Source organism: Globicephala melas, chromosome 14 (assembly GCF_963455315.2).
Source record: "Globicephala melas chromosome 14, mGloMel1.2, whole genome shotgun sequence".
NCBI classification, from domain to species: Eukaryota; Metazoa; Chordata; class Mammalia; order Artiodactyla; family Delphinidae; genus Globicephala; species Globicephala melas.
In genome coordinates this window covers 14,692,918-14,709,210 of record NC_083327.1, presented here as the reverse complement: position 1 = coordinate 14,709,210, position 16,293 = coordinate 14,692,918, and the positions used below count along the sequence as shown (strand labels likewise).

Below are 16,293 nucleotides of genomic sequence, written 5' to 3'. Positions count from 1 at the left end.
TACTGGCCCATCTAACCTCTGTGAACCCCAGTGGCCTGTGCATCCCAAAAGCCAAGGTCTGATTCCCAGGGTGGGTCACAACCATGACTGCTGTTGCCTTCAACCCTGCAGCCCAGAGACACTGACTGATCAGTCATCCTTTTCCTGGAGGCCCATCCCTGGAGTGCCCTGGCTCCACAGCAGGCTCTGACCTAGGACACCTGCAACCTTCCATCTTCCCCGCCTTCTGATTCTCTGTCCAGCTCTGGGCTCCCACCTGTCTCTGATCCCTTCCACACTGTTTAATACCCAGGCTACAGGTCTCGGCGATACCCAGTCAGATCTGCCCTGATGCCCTCTGAGCCCAGAATAAAGCCTGGTTCTACTCTTATTTCTGGTGTAGAGAATAGGAATTTATTCAAGAAATCACTGTCATATCACCATCACGCCCCATGTCCATAATTACTTCATAATGTATTTTTCTTAAAGGCTAAGCCATTTAATAGATACTTTCCTTAAATCCTTCTCCATTCTATAAAAACTCTTAGAAGGGTTGACTGGTGCCCAGCATCAGATGATAATCGTTTAGGGTAAACTATTTTCCCAACCACCGTGACATTCCCACTCCTTCACCTCTTTCATACATTTCCTAAAGTAAGATTTTTATCTAGGAAAATCTAATGAGGATTTTCATAGCTAAGACTCTAGGGAGGATGAAACTGCCGAAACATCTAAACTGGTACTTATTTCAAGTCTGCTGACCGTTTGAATTAATACTGAACGCCTCTAAGACATCTCATTTCACTGCTGCTTGGCAAGTTTCCAGTAAGGAGGAAGCAAAGACTTTAATAATAAAAATCAAACAGAGTGAATCTGAAAAGTATTGCTTGATAACCACAAAGAATTTGTTCATCTTGTATGAAAATAATTTACAAGTAAGGGTATCTAAAGGTTATATTTCCACGTGAACACATAATCTTTCCCTCCTGAATACTTTTTTTTTTCAAACAAAGTCAGAATTTTGGGGTTTTGGATTAACTGCTATTCTACTAGATGCTTTTAAAAGCTTTAAGTGACAATTTTTAGTAGAACAACATCTACTTGTGATTCTTTTTTAATCTGCAGTGTGATTTATGGATGGGTCTGAAAGAAATCACAAGTTATTCAGAGGTAACATCATTTAAATATTTATTTTCCTTAGAATTACTTATTTTCCTGGGGGTTACACCAAAAACTATTGATAAAGTATGCCTAAAGTTCCCTCATGATAAGATAAGCACACCTGGAGCATGTCTAACCAAAGCTGTGCCACTGGTAAGACCTTAAAAAGGAAAAAGGAAAAAGGCCTATGAACACCACTGCAAAATTATTAAACCCAGTTGCCAAATCACACAATTACCAGTATCAATAACTGGCTGCAAAATTTCAAAGCCAGACTGACGACTCTTCTTTTCCAGGATAAAAAGTTGTAACAAAATGAACATAAATATACACAGCGTGCAATTTCCCAAGCCAAGGATGCAAGCTAAAGGGTACCCATTGGTAAAATGGGGTTTTATGGTTGGAACTGAGCTGCTTACTCAAAACTGTCCTAAGTAGAACACTGTGAAAAACCGGGTCACCATCTGGCCAGTAGGCACATGAAAAGATCTCAACTTCGCTAATTATTAGAGAAATGCAAATCAAAACTACAATGCGGTATCACCTCACACCGGTCAGAATGGCCATCATTAAAAAGTCTACAAATAATAAGTGCTAGAGAGGGTGTGGAGAAAAGGAAACCCTCCTACACTGTTGGTGGGAATGTAAATTGGTGCAGCCACTATGGAGAACAGTATGGTGGTTCCTTAAAAAAACTAAAAATAGAACTACCATGTGATCCTACAATCCCACTCCTGGGCATACATCCAGAGAAAACTCTAATCTGAAAAGATACAGGCACCCCAATGTTCATAGCAGCACTATTTACAACAGCCAAGACATGGAAGCAACCTGAATGCCCATCAACAGAGGAATAGATAAAGAAGATGTGGTACATATATACAATGGAATAGTACTCAGCCATAAAAAAGAATGAAATAATGCCATTTTCAGCAACATGGATCAACCTAGAGATTATCATACTAAGTGAACTCAGTCAGAAAGAGAAAGACAAATATCACATGTTGTCAGTTATATGTGGAATCTAAAATATGCTATAAATGAACTTATTTACAAAACAGAAATAGACTCACAAAGAAAACAAACTTATGGTTACCAAAGTGGAGGGGGGGATAAATTAGGAGTAGACAGCAGATACAAACTACTATATATAGAATAGATAAACAACAAGGTCCTACTGTATAACATAGGGAACAATATCCAATATCCTGTAATAAACCATAATGGAAAAGAATAAATTTTAATTTTAAATAAAAAATTTTAAAAACCAGGTCATCATCATTGCTGCAAAGACAAAGTGGCATGTTGCTGGGATGTAAGGGACACAATAGAACGTAAGGGGGCAGAGGTTCTTAACTGCCTTTGATCAGAGCTATGTGCTCAGCCCTTACAACAGTATCTGACATGCAATAGGTGCTCAATAAATATTTGTTGAGTGAACAGCTGAACAAATAAACCTATGAGGCTGTTTCTTAAAAATTAAAAAATAGGGCTTCCCTGGTGGCGCAGTGGTTGAGAGTCCGCCTGCCGATGCAGGGGACACGGGTTCATGCCCCGGTCCGGGAAGATCCCACATGCCGCGGAGCGGCTGGGCCCGTGAGCCATGGCCGCTGAGCCTGCGTGTCTGGAGCCTGTGCTCCGCAACCGGAGAGGCCACGGCAGTGAGAGGCCCGCGTACCGCAAAAAAAAAAAAAAAAAAAAAAAATTAAAAAACAGACAAAGCAAATTGTTCATCAACCACTTAAAAACAAAGGAATGGGATAGGAAAAAATCTACCAGTGTCACAATTCAAAGACAAATTCCAGGCCAAGGGGAGTGGGGGAGAGGCAGTACTGCAGTACCAGTCTGATGAGCAGTACTCAGTTATTCTGAGTAACCATTCCATATGCAGCATGGGGTAGCACTGAAGGGAGAGAGAGGCCATCAGCAGAGCTAGAGCACCTGAGATTTAATGGGTCACACGGGTGCCCCAGGAGCAGCATCCAGAAATAACCCAGGTCAACAGCAGCCCATGCTGACAGTAAGTGTATCTACACTTAGACCCCAAACAAATACAAATAAATACACAGCTAAGACGTGGATTAGGGTCTACTTCGGAAAACGAAGCTTCCACCAACACATCCAGCGCTGGTTCTGCTCTGGGCTGCCTGGTCCCTGGTGGAGACCTGTGTATCACAGCCCCTCCTCGTTGTGTGCCTCTTAGAAACCCCCGCGTTGAGCACACTGCCTGACACATACATGACAGGCAGTACACGCCTGTTGAAGCACGACGCATGTGTGATTTCCATGGCATAATCTGGCATGAACCACACTGTAAAATGGGAGGATGCCTAAGAAGCTACCTGTTTTCCCCCAGCAAAACCTCTTCCACCCCTCCGGATACCCTACTCTCCAGGAATCTTTTGCTAGGAGCCACGTATATACCTCTACCCCATCCTAACCCCTATTAAAGGGTGTCCCGACCTCTACCCCATAAAGTAAGTTTCGGGGAGAATCCAAGTAACAGGGACAGAACATTTTATATTGAAATGTAAATGAAGGGTCTCCAAACGCAAATGCCTTTTGAAGGTGCCCGTGTTACTGCATATCCACGAAAAGGAAGAAATTAACAGTTCGGGGTGAGGTGGGCTCATGCTAACATCTGCCAACGCATGACGCCCACGGTATGACAACCTGCGGCGCTTCCCTTACCTTTGCTGGCCCTAATCTACTCAGTCTCTATGATTCTTAAATCCATCTATATTGCTGGTTACTCACAAATGGGTTTCTCCAATCCAGACCTCTCCTCTGTGCTCTTGGCTTTTATATCCAACAGCTGTCAGTTCTCCACTTGGGTGTCTTGGGCTTTTCTAACTCAACCAGCACAGAACTGAACTCTTGATGTCCACTCCCAAAACCAGTCTTTCCACTTTAAAAACCGCACTAGATGGCATCCAGGTGCCCAAGCCAGAAACCAAGGAGGCATCCTTGAATGTCCTCCTTTCATCCATTCTATGTATCTAATCCCCTAAATCCTACTTCCATTGGGCTATTGTGAGAATTCAGTGAGATAACTACTATCAAATGTCCCAATATTTAGGGAGCATCTACTCTGCACCGGTTACCTTCCCTCTCCCCTAATTAGGGAGACCTTTCTAGCACAATGGGTGTCAGGCACCAGTAATTGTATGGATTATCTTATTGAGTGCCCCCAGCGACCCTCTGAGGCAGTGCAAATGAGGAAAAAAAAGCTTATGAAAACTAACACACATGGCCAATGTCACAATGCTACGTTGTAAAGTGCGGCTCAAATTCTCTATCACAGCACTGTTACTTGAGGATTAAATGAATCGATACACGCAAGGCACCCAGAATAGCACCTGGCACACGGTGAGCACAGATCAAAGTGTCCGCTCTCATCGTTATCTTCATTCTGTGGGGTACCACGAGAGGTTTGGATGAGCAATGATAAAGTCAGTCAGCACAGGAAACACAGAGTAAGAGGAGAAAAGAGGAAGGACATTCACTGAGGGCAATTCTAAAGAAGATGAGGAAAAGAGACCTGGAGAGAATTCTCTGGCCCCAAGGGTTTCTACCTGTGACGTAGTTGTTTTGGTGCCAGATCAGAACTCACACCACCTTACCTCACTCAGAGTGTTCTATTCCGTCAACACTGCCAATGCTAGAGACTGAATGTTTGTGTCCCCCCAAATGCAGATGTTGAAACTTAATTCCCAATGTGATGGTATTTGGATGTGGGGCCTTTGGGAGGTGAGTATGTCATGAGGGTGGAGCCCTCATGAATAGGATTAGTGCACTTACAAAAGAGACCCCAGAAAGCTCTCTCACCCCTTCCACTATGTGAGGACACAGTGAGAAGATAGATGGCTAAGAACCAAGAAGCAGACCCTCACCAGACACTGAATCATCTGCCAGTGCTGTGACCTTGGACTTCCAGAACTATAAGAAATAAATTTCTGTTGTTTATAAGCCACCCAGTCTATTGGCATTTTTTTTAATATATTTATTTATTTATTTTTGGCCGTGTTGGATCTTCGTTTCTGTGCACAGGGTTTCTCTAGTTGCGGCAAGCGGGGGCTACTCTTCATCGCGGTGTGCGGGCTTCTCATTGTTGTGGCTTCTATTGTTGTGGAGCACAGGGTCTAGACGCGCAGGCTCAGTAGTTGTGGCTCACGGGCTTAGTTGCTCCGCAGCATGTGGGATCTTCCCAGACCAGGGCTCAAACCCGTGTCCCCTGCATTGGCAGGCAGATTCTTAACCACTGCGCCACCAGGGAAGCCCTATTGGCATTTTTGTTACAGCAGCCCAAAAGGACTAAGACATCTCAACACATCCAAAATTTAAGTCACCCTCTCCCTCTCTGAAAACGTGCTTCTCCTCTGCCATCCCTCATTTCTATCAGTGCGACCACCACTTGACCATCCTTTCAACCTCCCAGGTTGAAAATGTCAAGTCACCTTCGATACACCTTCCCCTGACTGAGTCCCTGCATGCAAAACGGTGCCAGAGCCTCCCAAACATGCCACCATTTCCACTGACACTCACCAAGTTCAAGCTCCTCATGTGGACAATTACAATATCTCTCTGACGCATCTCTCTGCCTCTTTACCTTCCCTTCACCAATCCATTCTATAAACTTGCCCAGTAATATAACACAAGGACATCTCAGGTCACTTTCTTGCCTAAAAACACTCAATGGCCCTCCACCGCCCACAGAACCACATTTGAATCTATATGTAATGCACCGGCGCAGTGAAAGGCACGTTAGAGATATTCAATCTTTCCTTCTCCCCAAACTTTATTCTAGCTTTAGACGCCTCCATTTACTTTTCCTAACTTGTTTCCCACCCATTTTCGTTCTCCTCCAAATAAACTCACTACTTCCTGTTCCTCATATAAACTCCATGCTTTCTAACCTCTCTTTGCTTACACTGTTCCCAACCCTAAAAATTCTAATACTGGCAAGAAGGCCGTCATCCCATAATACAAAGATTCTTCATTATGCCGTTGATCTTTGAAAGCTGCCTACTGTCCCGTACACAGGACATCCCCGACCACAGTGGCCTTCTCGACTCCTACAGCACATCTCACCCCACCTCAGGGCCTTCACCCTTGGTTGTCCTTGTTTCTTCCTGGAAAACAAGCTTCCACTCTGGTCCTTGCAGAGGTGATTCCTTTATCAATCCTCACCGTGCAGCTTAAATGTCACCTTCTCAGAGTTGACCATGACCACCACTTTATTTAAGGAGTCCGTTTCACGTGTCAAAATAGCCAAAATAAAAGAATAAAAGTTATCTGTAGCACGCATGAAAGGCAGAGAGACAGTAACATAGAAAGGCAGAGAGAGAATAGGTATCTTCATTAGTATGTACAACAGTACGTGTGGGAGACTTTGGCATTAGACACATCTGGGTTCAAATTCTTGTGCTGCTTATCAGACTCGGGCAGGCCACCAACATCTCTACGCCTCAATTTTCTCATCTGTAAAATGAGCATAATATTCTCCAGCTCACAAGGTTACTGTGAGAATTACAGACTGATGTCTACCACAACACCTGGAACAGAGCAGCTGCTCAAGAATGGCAGACAGCATTAGCACTGAGAGAAGAAATAACCCCGTGTACAATTTTTAAAATACACAAAATACCCGAGTGTGTGTGTGTGTGTGTGTGTGTGTGTGTGTGAGCGCGCGCTGCAGACACACTCACACGCATGAGCACATACGATTCTGACACCAATTCCAAAGTGCATGTGTCTTTTTAACACATCACCAAGCAAGTCTGCAACACCAGCTGGGTGTCCTAAAATTCATCTCAACTCCTACAGATTAAGGGCTCAGCCCTACAAAACCGCCCCTCCCCCAATTCAGATGCCAACACCAAGTGAGGTTGTCACCTGTGCTTCTGACTGACCAGCTTAAGATGGGAGGTTCCCACAGCTCCTCCTTGGGCTTGATTAATTTGCTAGAGCAGTGCACAGAACCCAGAAACATTTTACTTACTAGATCGCTGGTTTATCATAACTATAATAAACTATATATAACTCAGGAGCAGCCAGATGGAAGAGCTGCATAGAGCAAGGCGTGTGGGAGAAGGTGAGGCGCTTCCCTGCTCTCTGAGAATGCCACTCTCTCAGAAGCTGTCTGTTTGGGGCGGGGGGAGGGTTAATTTTTAATTTTTATTGTTTTTGGCCACACTGCGCGGCTTGTGGGATCTTAGTTCCCCCACCAGGGATCAAACCCAGGCCCTTGGCAGTGAAAGCAAGAGTCCTAGCCATGGGACCACCAGGGATTTCCCTCTCCGAAGCCATCTGAACCCTGTCCTTTGAAGTTTTAGGGAGACTTCCCTAGGCATGATTGATTAAATCATTGGCCATTGGCAATTCACTGACCCCTACCCTCCCCAGAGGGTAGGTCAGAAGGGTGGGACTGAAAGTTCCAAACCTCTAAGCACATGGGTCACCAGCCCCCGTCCTTAGGTGACTTAGGGGCTTTACCAAAAGTCAACAGTAACATAACTAAAGACACCTTTATTGCTCTCATCATGCGAATTTTCAAGAGTTCTGTGCCAGGAACAGAACAAAGACCAAATATGTATTTCTTACTACAAATCACAGTATCACAGTACACCTGTGATTTTAGCATGACACCCAGTACTCACACTCTCACACCTCAAATAGAAGTATGAACTGGTAATTTGAACTATGCATTAAAAATCCATTAAAGTGTTCATATCTTCGAATCAGAAATCTTATCCCTGGGACTTTATCCTAAAGAAATAATCTCAGATACAGTAAAAGATACCTGAAATGTTTCTATCTGCATTATTTACAACACAGCAAAACTGTAACAACAAAAGCATAAAGGTAATTATTAAAAGTTTCCATTTACTTACCGAGTGCTTCTTAGTAGTCAGAGACTGTGTTAAGTACATTATGCACGTTATCCTTATTTAGTCCTCATAACAACCTTCCAAATTAGATATTATTAACTCCTTATAAAGAAATTGAGGTTCATGGAGGCTAAGTGATGAGTTTAAAGTTATAGGTAACAGTGTGAAGATGGAACCTAGCCTAATCTGATTTTAGAGCCAAGATTTTAACCACTGAATTATACAGTGTTTCTGCTCGACGGAACACGTCTTTTTTTTTTTTTTTTTTGGCCATGCCACATGGCTTGTGGGATCTTAGTCTCCCAACCAGGGATAGAACCTGGGCACTCGGCAGTGAAAACATGGAGTCCTAACCACTGGACCGCCCAGGGAATTCCCAGGACATGTCTTCTTCCAAAGAAGGTTACAAAAACTATATAATAATATGGGAAAATGCTTCTGATTAAATAATGCAAATTGTATCTGTATTAAAACTACAATTAGGGGAAACTTTTATTCCACTCATTTTATTAGTGGAATACATTAATTCCACTAAACTGAAAGGAAATACTTAAAGGATACACCCCAAAATATTAGCAATATTTACAGTGGTGGGTGGTGAGATTACTTTCTTTTTTTGCTTTTTTCTATTATCCAAAATATCTGTGATATGCTTTTATTATTGTTATAATTAGAACAAACATTTTATTATCATTTTACTCAAGTTTTAGTAATTTCGTAATTATGGAAGGAGGTTAAGAAGACCTATGCTCTATTTCTCAAGTATCGGGCTAAAGTTTCTTTGCTTTGAAGACAGAATTCAAGGTCCATCTTGTTGAATAGAAAAAGTCGCTATTCGCCTTTATGGTGTCTACTATTTCACAGAACCGGAACACCTCTTAGTAAATAGTTTCCACATGCAGTTTAGCACATCGTTTAGAATGGAAGCTCTGGAATCTGAACAATTAGATTCCAAAGCTGATGCTACCACTAACTTATCTGTGTAATCCAGGACAAACCATCTCAAGACCTCATTTAACTTAACTGGGAATAACAACATTACCTACCTCTTAAGGTTGTCCTAAGCATCAAATGAGAGGATGAATGTAAACTTCTCAGCCCATGCCTGCCTGTGGTAAGTGCTCAATAAATGTTCATTTTTATTACTCACAAGCAAATACTGGCACACTTCCCAAAATGTCAACTCTAGCATGTGAGAAGTTATTAGCCAAGGAAAAGGTAGCTGTTTTCTCATTGTTTCCAATGTTCTGATGATAGACACTGGATCTGTTGGAGATTACAGAAAACTCGCAGAAGAAACCGTAAATGTTATGCAACTGTCATACCGTGAGGCGTGAGAGGTGCTACGTGTCTGCTGCCGTTGGAAGCACTTGAAGGCTTCCTCTGCCCATCACCTACATCGTCACCTACATCGCTTACCCCTCCTTGGCTAAGTGGCAGCCTAGCCCAGCACAAGCTTAGTACTAGGCTCAGATAGGAAGCTGGATGTTTTCTGTGACCTTGGGGAAATCAATTCAGTTACTTTAGTCCCTCCGTTTTCTCTTACCTACTAAAGCAAAAAAAAAAAGGGAGGGGCGCTTTATTTATTTATTTTTTTAACATACCGATGCCTGTACTTTGTGGCCCAGCAATGGGCAAGCTGGGGCAACTCTGGGGGTCGGGGGGCACTTGGGAAAGCAAGGATAGAGAACGGAGAAAGGGAGGCTGTCCCTGGCACCACCCCTCCACCCCCAGGCCCTTGCACACCTGGTGTGCCTTGTCACCCATCTCGAGGGTGCCGAGGGGCTGCCTCTCGAGGGTTGAGTAGTCACAAAAATGTAGCAAGGAGGAAATCACAGTCAGACCCTAAGGTAGAACAAGGCTCCGGAGGGCAGGGCAGGGATTATGCCGGGATGCAAGGAGGTCAGCCCGACGGACCCCGCCCAGAACAGGCAGGGCGACACCCGTTATGACCTCCCGCGGGCCTGGGAGTCTGGGTTGCGCGGGAGCGGACAGGGCAGCCGCTAGCTCACCGTACTCCAGTGGCTCCGGGTCAGGCTGGAAAGTGAAGTGAGCCACCTGCCGCCTCTGGGCCGCATCCCCGTCGGCCGAGGCGGGCTGCAGGAAGCCCCGCGGCAGCCCCGCGCCACGCAGCCGGCGCCAGTGTCCCTCGGCCCCGGCCGCGCGGAGCCGCAGTAGCCTGCCAACCGTCACCGCCGTCGCCGCCATCCCCACACGCCGCCGGGGTTTGCAGGCTGCGCCGCGGCCCGCTGCCGGCAGGGAGGGCGGAGCGCCGAGGCGGCTTCCACACTGGGTGGACCGAAGGGGCGGCCCCGTGAAGCGAACCAATCGGAGCTCGGAATTCGGGGGTGGGAAAGGCGACGAGAAGAGCCAGCAGTGTTTGCCCGTTGTGCGCATGCGGAAAAGGGGCAGGTGAGCTCCAATGAGATTGTTCCTGGAGGCGGAGTCCTCCCAGTGTCAGCTGCCAGGGTCCGGGAGCAGAATGAGGTTCTGCAAAGTTCCACGCTCTACCTGGGTTTGTTCTTTTCCAACGTAATCTGCGTTGTGAGGTTCCGATGGCTTTTCCATTTTAAGATTTATATTTTCTTTTGAAATGTAACCCTTTTTTATCCTCTCCTGCTCTTTACCTTTATTATCCTGTAAGTAAGGGATGGAAAGGGTTACCGATTGGCATTGGTTACTGGCTTTGAGTTTCAGAACACTGCGGGAATCGCTGCTCTAAACCTGCGCTCTTTAGTCAAACCCTCCCTGAGTATTTAATAATTTTGTATAGATTTTTATTCATTTTGTTTTTCTGGACTTAAATGAGAGTGAAAGAGGTAAATTTAGATTTCATCCTGCAAATCCACTTAATACGAATTCGGATGCAGTTTTGCCCAGGTATAGTGAAAATAGCTGATTAGCTTAGAAACCTGGAGAATTTGAGAATTCATTAATTTACGTTTAAAATAATCAACTTTGTAAATTTTCCTTTTAAAAATTCAGATGTTTAAAAGGATACCTACTCTGTCCATGAATTTACAAATTATAGCAAAATACGACAGAAACAAGAGTGAAAGTGTTTCCATCAGATGAAGGTGGGAAAATACAGGCCCAAAGCAATATGAAGAAGGAAGAGGGGGAAAGATTGTCTCCCTTCTGCTATTCCTGGCCTCCCAATCCATACTTGGTTTTGCAAGGAGGCAAAGGACAAGAGAGAAGAAATGGGGTGAAAGGAGAGACAAAGAGATGCACCAGCTGCCTGTTTTCTGATTGGGATTAAGAGACAGGAATTTAAAACTGCCCAAAGGAGAATCAGAATTCTGTCGCCATTATTCCTACTCCCATGTAAGCCCCAAAATTTAATATTTCGGGGATTTTTAATCTTGTCTTTTGTTTTGTTCACCTCTTCTGTTTCATGGTGTATGTGTGTGCATGTGTACACGTGCGTGTGCATGCGTGCTGTATTGTCTTTTATTTTTACGTGAGTGAAGGATTTTTTATTTAATTTTAATGAAGGAGGGGGTAACAAAATTAAATTACATTTACATAGTCAAAATTTAATTTTTAAAAAAGAGGATAAAGGGCTTCCTTGGTGGCGCAGTGGTTAAGAATCCGCCTGCCAATGCAGGGGCACAGGTTCAAGCCCTGGTCCAGGAAGATCCCACATGCTGCGGAGCAACCAAGCCCGTGCACCACAACTACTGAACCTGACCTCTAGAGCCCGGGAGCCACAACTACTGAACCCACGTGCCACAGCTACTGAAGCCTGTGCACCTAGAGCCTGTGCTCCGCAACAAGAGAAGCCACTGCAATGAGAAGCCTGTGCACCTCAACAAAGAGTAGCCCCCGCTCGCCACAACTAGAGAAAGCCCGTGCACAGCAACGAAGACCCAACACAGCCACAAATAAATTAATTAAATTAATTAATTTTTTAAAAAAAGAGGGTAAAAAGCAAGGATAAAAACCAATCAATCTGCATTTTCTCAGTTTGCTGATAGTCTGGGGAGCTGGGGTGCTGAGATGATTTAGGCCTGGGGGAAAAAAAGAAAAATAATAAAAGGACTGGTGAGAATTTATTGAACCTCTGCTATGTATACCAGCTGGAAACAAGCTGCCATTGAGACAAATATGTTCAAGATATAGTCTTGCCTTTAAGAATGTCCCAGGTGGCAAAGAAAGGAGACAGATTACATGACAAGTATAATCCAATGTGATGGGGCCCTAGGACAATGTAAATAAAATGAAACATATAAAGAGCAATAAACTCTGCTTTTGTTAAGTCAAGAATGCTTCCAGAAGTAACACTGAGCTGCACCCAAAAGATGAGTAGAAGTTACCAGGCAAACTAGGGAGGAGAAGGCATTCCAAACCAAGAAAAAAATGTGAACAGGCAAAAAAAACATAGTGCCTTCCAGGAAGAGAAAACAACTTGGTACTATCAGACTCAGGGTATAGGGAAAGATACAGGAATTGACAGAAGTAGGGAAAAAAGATTAGAGGGAGATTTTGGAGGTCTTCATATGCTGGTCTAAGAAGTTTGCATTTCCAGCTGTATTCAGTCAGGAACAACAAAGAGAACACCTAACAGATGTGTCTGCCAGCAAGTCACTTTTTGGGGGGTGGGGGGTGGAATTTCTCCTACCCTCCACCACACTATCTACCCAGTAACCATGGAAATGTCTATGTTATTAAAGTGGGACCCACCCTGGCCACATTTCATTGATACTAATTTGGGAAACTGACTGTTATTTTCTGGGAATTTTGGAAAAGTACTTGAGAAAGAAAGATAGGCTATCTTTCAATGCCACTGGGAGATGCAAAGACAGTTTTCAGCAATCTCGTGGACCAGAAAAGGTGAAGACTGTGACTGTATTTGAGTTCCTAACTCTGTTTGTTCTTGAAGCCTAAACACTTTCTGGTGCTGAAGTTCTGTGAGATGCCGTAATATTCTCAAAATAGATTCTTCTCTTTGCTTAAGCTACTTCCAGTTGCATTTCTGACACCGTAACCTCCCTGGACACATACAGAGCCCTGGGGAGCCAGAGTTCAAAGTTGCTGGCCGTTCTTCAGAATGACTCTTGACTTAATTTCTGTCCCTGAGCTGAACTACTTTGCAGCCTGTACCTGTTTGAACTCAGCGTGCTTTTGGACACCCATCATTTATAGCAACATAATATTTCATAGTGATACAGCCTTATATCCTGGCCCCTGCTCCCATTCAAACTCAACCAGAGGCATCAGGGAGGCAAGTAGCCAAGGACTCAAACTCTCGCTTTAGAATTTTAAAATAGATTGTAATGCTGATGGCCAAAATAATCATTTGAGAAAAGAGTGTGAGGTTTAAAGACTGGTTTCTCAGTATTAAACCTCAAGAACCTGAATGACTTAGGGAACAAAATTTATGACCTAAACAAAAGATTATAAGTAGCCTGCTAATTTAAGAGCCAGTCTTTCCCACCTTCCATGGAGGTAGAGCCATAGAACGTGAAGAACTGTAGATGGGCCTGGAGGAGCATCACACGGTCCTCAAACACCCCTCCAGGGCATGGCATTTGGAATAGCAGAATGTTTCTTCTATATGGCCAACCCAGATGCAGATATGGTCTAGGGAACTTGAAGAGGCCCAGCAGTCAGAATGATAAGGAACTTATATCCGGAATATACTTTTTAAAAACTCTTAACAATAAACTGATAAATTACCCAGCTAAAACATAGGCAAAGAATTCGCATTCATTGACAGTGGGAATGCAGAATGGTTTGGAAGACAATCGGGCAGTTTGGGGTTTTTTTAACTAGACATATTCTTACCATATAATCCAGTAATCACACTCTTTGGTATTTTCCCAAAGGAACTGGAAAATTATGCCCAACAAAAACCTGTCCACAAATTTTCATTGCAGCTTTATTCATAATTGCCAAAATTTGGATGCAACCAAGATGTCCTTCAGTAGCTTATTGGATAAATAAACTCTGGTACATCCACACAGTGGAATACTATTTAGCAAATAAATGAGCTATCAAGTCATGAAAAGATATGGAGGAAACTCAAATGCATATTACTAAGTGAAAGAAGCCAATCTGAAAAGGCTACGTACTGTATAATTCCAACCATATGACATTCTGGAAAAGGCAAAACTATGGAGGCAATAAAAAGATCTGTGGTTGCCAGGGGTTGGGAGTGGCGGAGGGATGAATAGGCAGAGCACAAAGGATTTTCAGGACAGTGAAACTGTTCTATGTGATACTATAACGGGGGTAAATGTCATTATACATTTGTCAAAACCCATTGTACATACCAAGAGTGAACCTTAATGCAAACTATGGACTTTGGGTGATGATGACGTGTGTAGGTTAATCAGTCATAACAAAAGCACTACTCTGGTGTGAAGTGTTGATAGTGGGGGCATCTGTGTTTGTGTGAGGGCCAGGGGTATATAGAAACTCTCTGTACTTTCCACTCAATATTGCTGTGAACTTAAGCTGCTCTAAAAATAAAGTCTATTTTTTTTAAAAGAGGCAACGGTTTTGAATAGACATTTCTCCAAAGAAGATATACAGATGGCCAATAAACACATCAAAAGATGGTCAACATCATTATTCATTAGGGAAATGCAGACAAAACCATGAGGTTTCACTTCACATCCACTAGAATGGCTAAAATAAGACATCTATAGCAAGTATTGGTTAGGATACGGAGCAACTGGAACCCTTTTACATTGATGGAGAGAATGTAAAATGTGTAAAATGGTTCAGCTGCTATGGAAAATAGCTTAACCATCCCTCAAAATGTTAAACATGGTTTTATTATATGACCTAGCAATTCCACTCCTAAGAGAAATGAAAACGTATGTACACACAAAAACCTGTACACAAATGTTCATAGCATCATTGTTCATAATAGCCAAACAGTGGAAACAAGCCAAGTGTCCAGCAACTGATATGAGTAAACAAAGTGTCATATATCTAGATGGCAGAATATTATTTGGCAATAAAAATAAATGAAGTACTGCTACATGGATGAACCTTGAAAACATTATGCTCAGTGAAAGAAGCCAGGCACAGAAGACCACATACTATACAATTTCATTCGTATGAAATGTCGAGAATAGACAAATCAATGGAAAGAGAAAGTTGTGGTTCCAGGGACTGGGGTAAAGGAGTAGTGGGGAAGGGCTGCTACTGAATATGGAGTTTCTTTTGGGGGAGAGGAAAATGTTCTAAAAGTAAATAACAGTGATAGTTTTCAATTATATCTCAGCAAAGCTGTTGCTTAAAAATCGAGTCATAGAAAACTACATTTGTACACCAACGTATGTGGGTTAGGGGATCCATCCCCTACAGCATGTGTTCGATAACATGTATGTTAGTTCACAGACTGTTTGAAATTTGTTTCAACTCAGGACTGGGCATGCTTAGATGGAAGAGCTCCATGATTTTTCTTGCTTTGCTGATTACCACAAGGAATGATCCTATTGGGATCAATCTGAAAAGAAAGTCCAAAATACATAGTGAATGTATTATTTTCCTAAGGCTTCTGTAACAAAGTACCACTCACGGTACAGAATTTTTCTGTGCCACAGTTCTGAGGCCAGAAGTCCAAGATAAAAGTGTTGGCAGGGGCTTCCCTGGAGGCGCGGTGGTTGAGAGTCCGCCTGCCGATGCAGGGGACACGGGTTCGTGCCCCGGTCCGGGAAGACCCCACATGCTGCGGAGAGCTGGGCCCGTGAGCCATGGCCACTGAGCCTGCGCGTCCGGAGCCTGTGCTCCGCAGCGGGAGAGGCCGCAACGGTGAGAGGCCCGCGTACCGAAAAAAAAAAAAAAAAAAAAAAAGAAGCAGGTCAATAAGAACAAGCAAATGGGGCCATCCACCGTGACACTCTTCCTCATACCTATTTGGCTTCTGCCTAGACATAGCCGCCTCTGAAACAGTCATCTTAAAGGAAGAAAGGAGTGACATTCATTAGCCCCTTCCCAGCACTCATCTCTCTAGACTGATAGGAAACATTGGACACTCCTGACCAGCCATTTTCCCTCTTTTCGTCTGCCACTTCTCTTTCCCCTACCACTCTGTTACTTCCTTCAGAGGTTCCTCTTCCTCCTTTCACCCTTCTCAGTGTAAGTATCCTTCTGGGTAGAAGCTGACATCCACTTCTGACACATAGGTTGAAGCCTATTCTGTAATTTGGAGGATTAGTGTAAGTTTTTTTCGTGACTCAGAGTGAAACTCAGATTGGGGTAGCTTCTATAATCATTCATAGAGTTTGGGTTTAATTGGCATTCG

General features: G+C 43.5%; 1 protein-coding gene across 9 annotated transcripts in view; it reads right to left on the bottom strand.

Moving 5' to 3' along the window:
- The window catches only part of BCKDHB (branched chain keto acid dehydrogenase E1 subunit beta), a 729,304-nt gene extending 719,028 nt beyond the window's left edge, over positions 1-10,276 (bottom strand). For 7 of the 9 annotated variants that reach the window (XR_009558664.2, XR_009558665.1, XM_060283289.1 and 4 more), the window contains exon 1: positions 10,043-10,276. Coding sequence is in view for 6 of the 9 variants with exons in the window: in XM_060283289.1 (XP_060139272.1) it covers positions 10,043-10,238 (196 nt within the window). In the remaining 3 variants the exon portion in view is untranslated. Of the gene's footprint in view, positions 1-6,236; positions 7,245-10,042 lie in introns of those variants that run through there. The other 2 variants (XM_030859364.2, XM_060283295.1) reach the window with 2 other exon arrangements.
- Between the last annotated feature and the right edge of the window lie 6,017 nt (positions 10,277-16,293).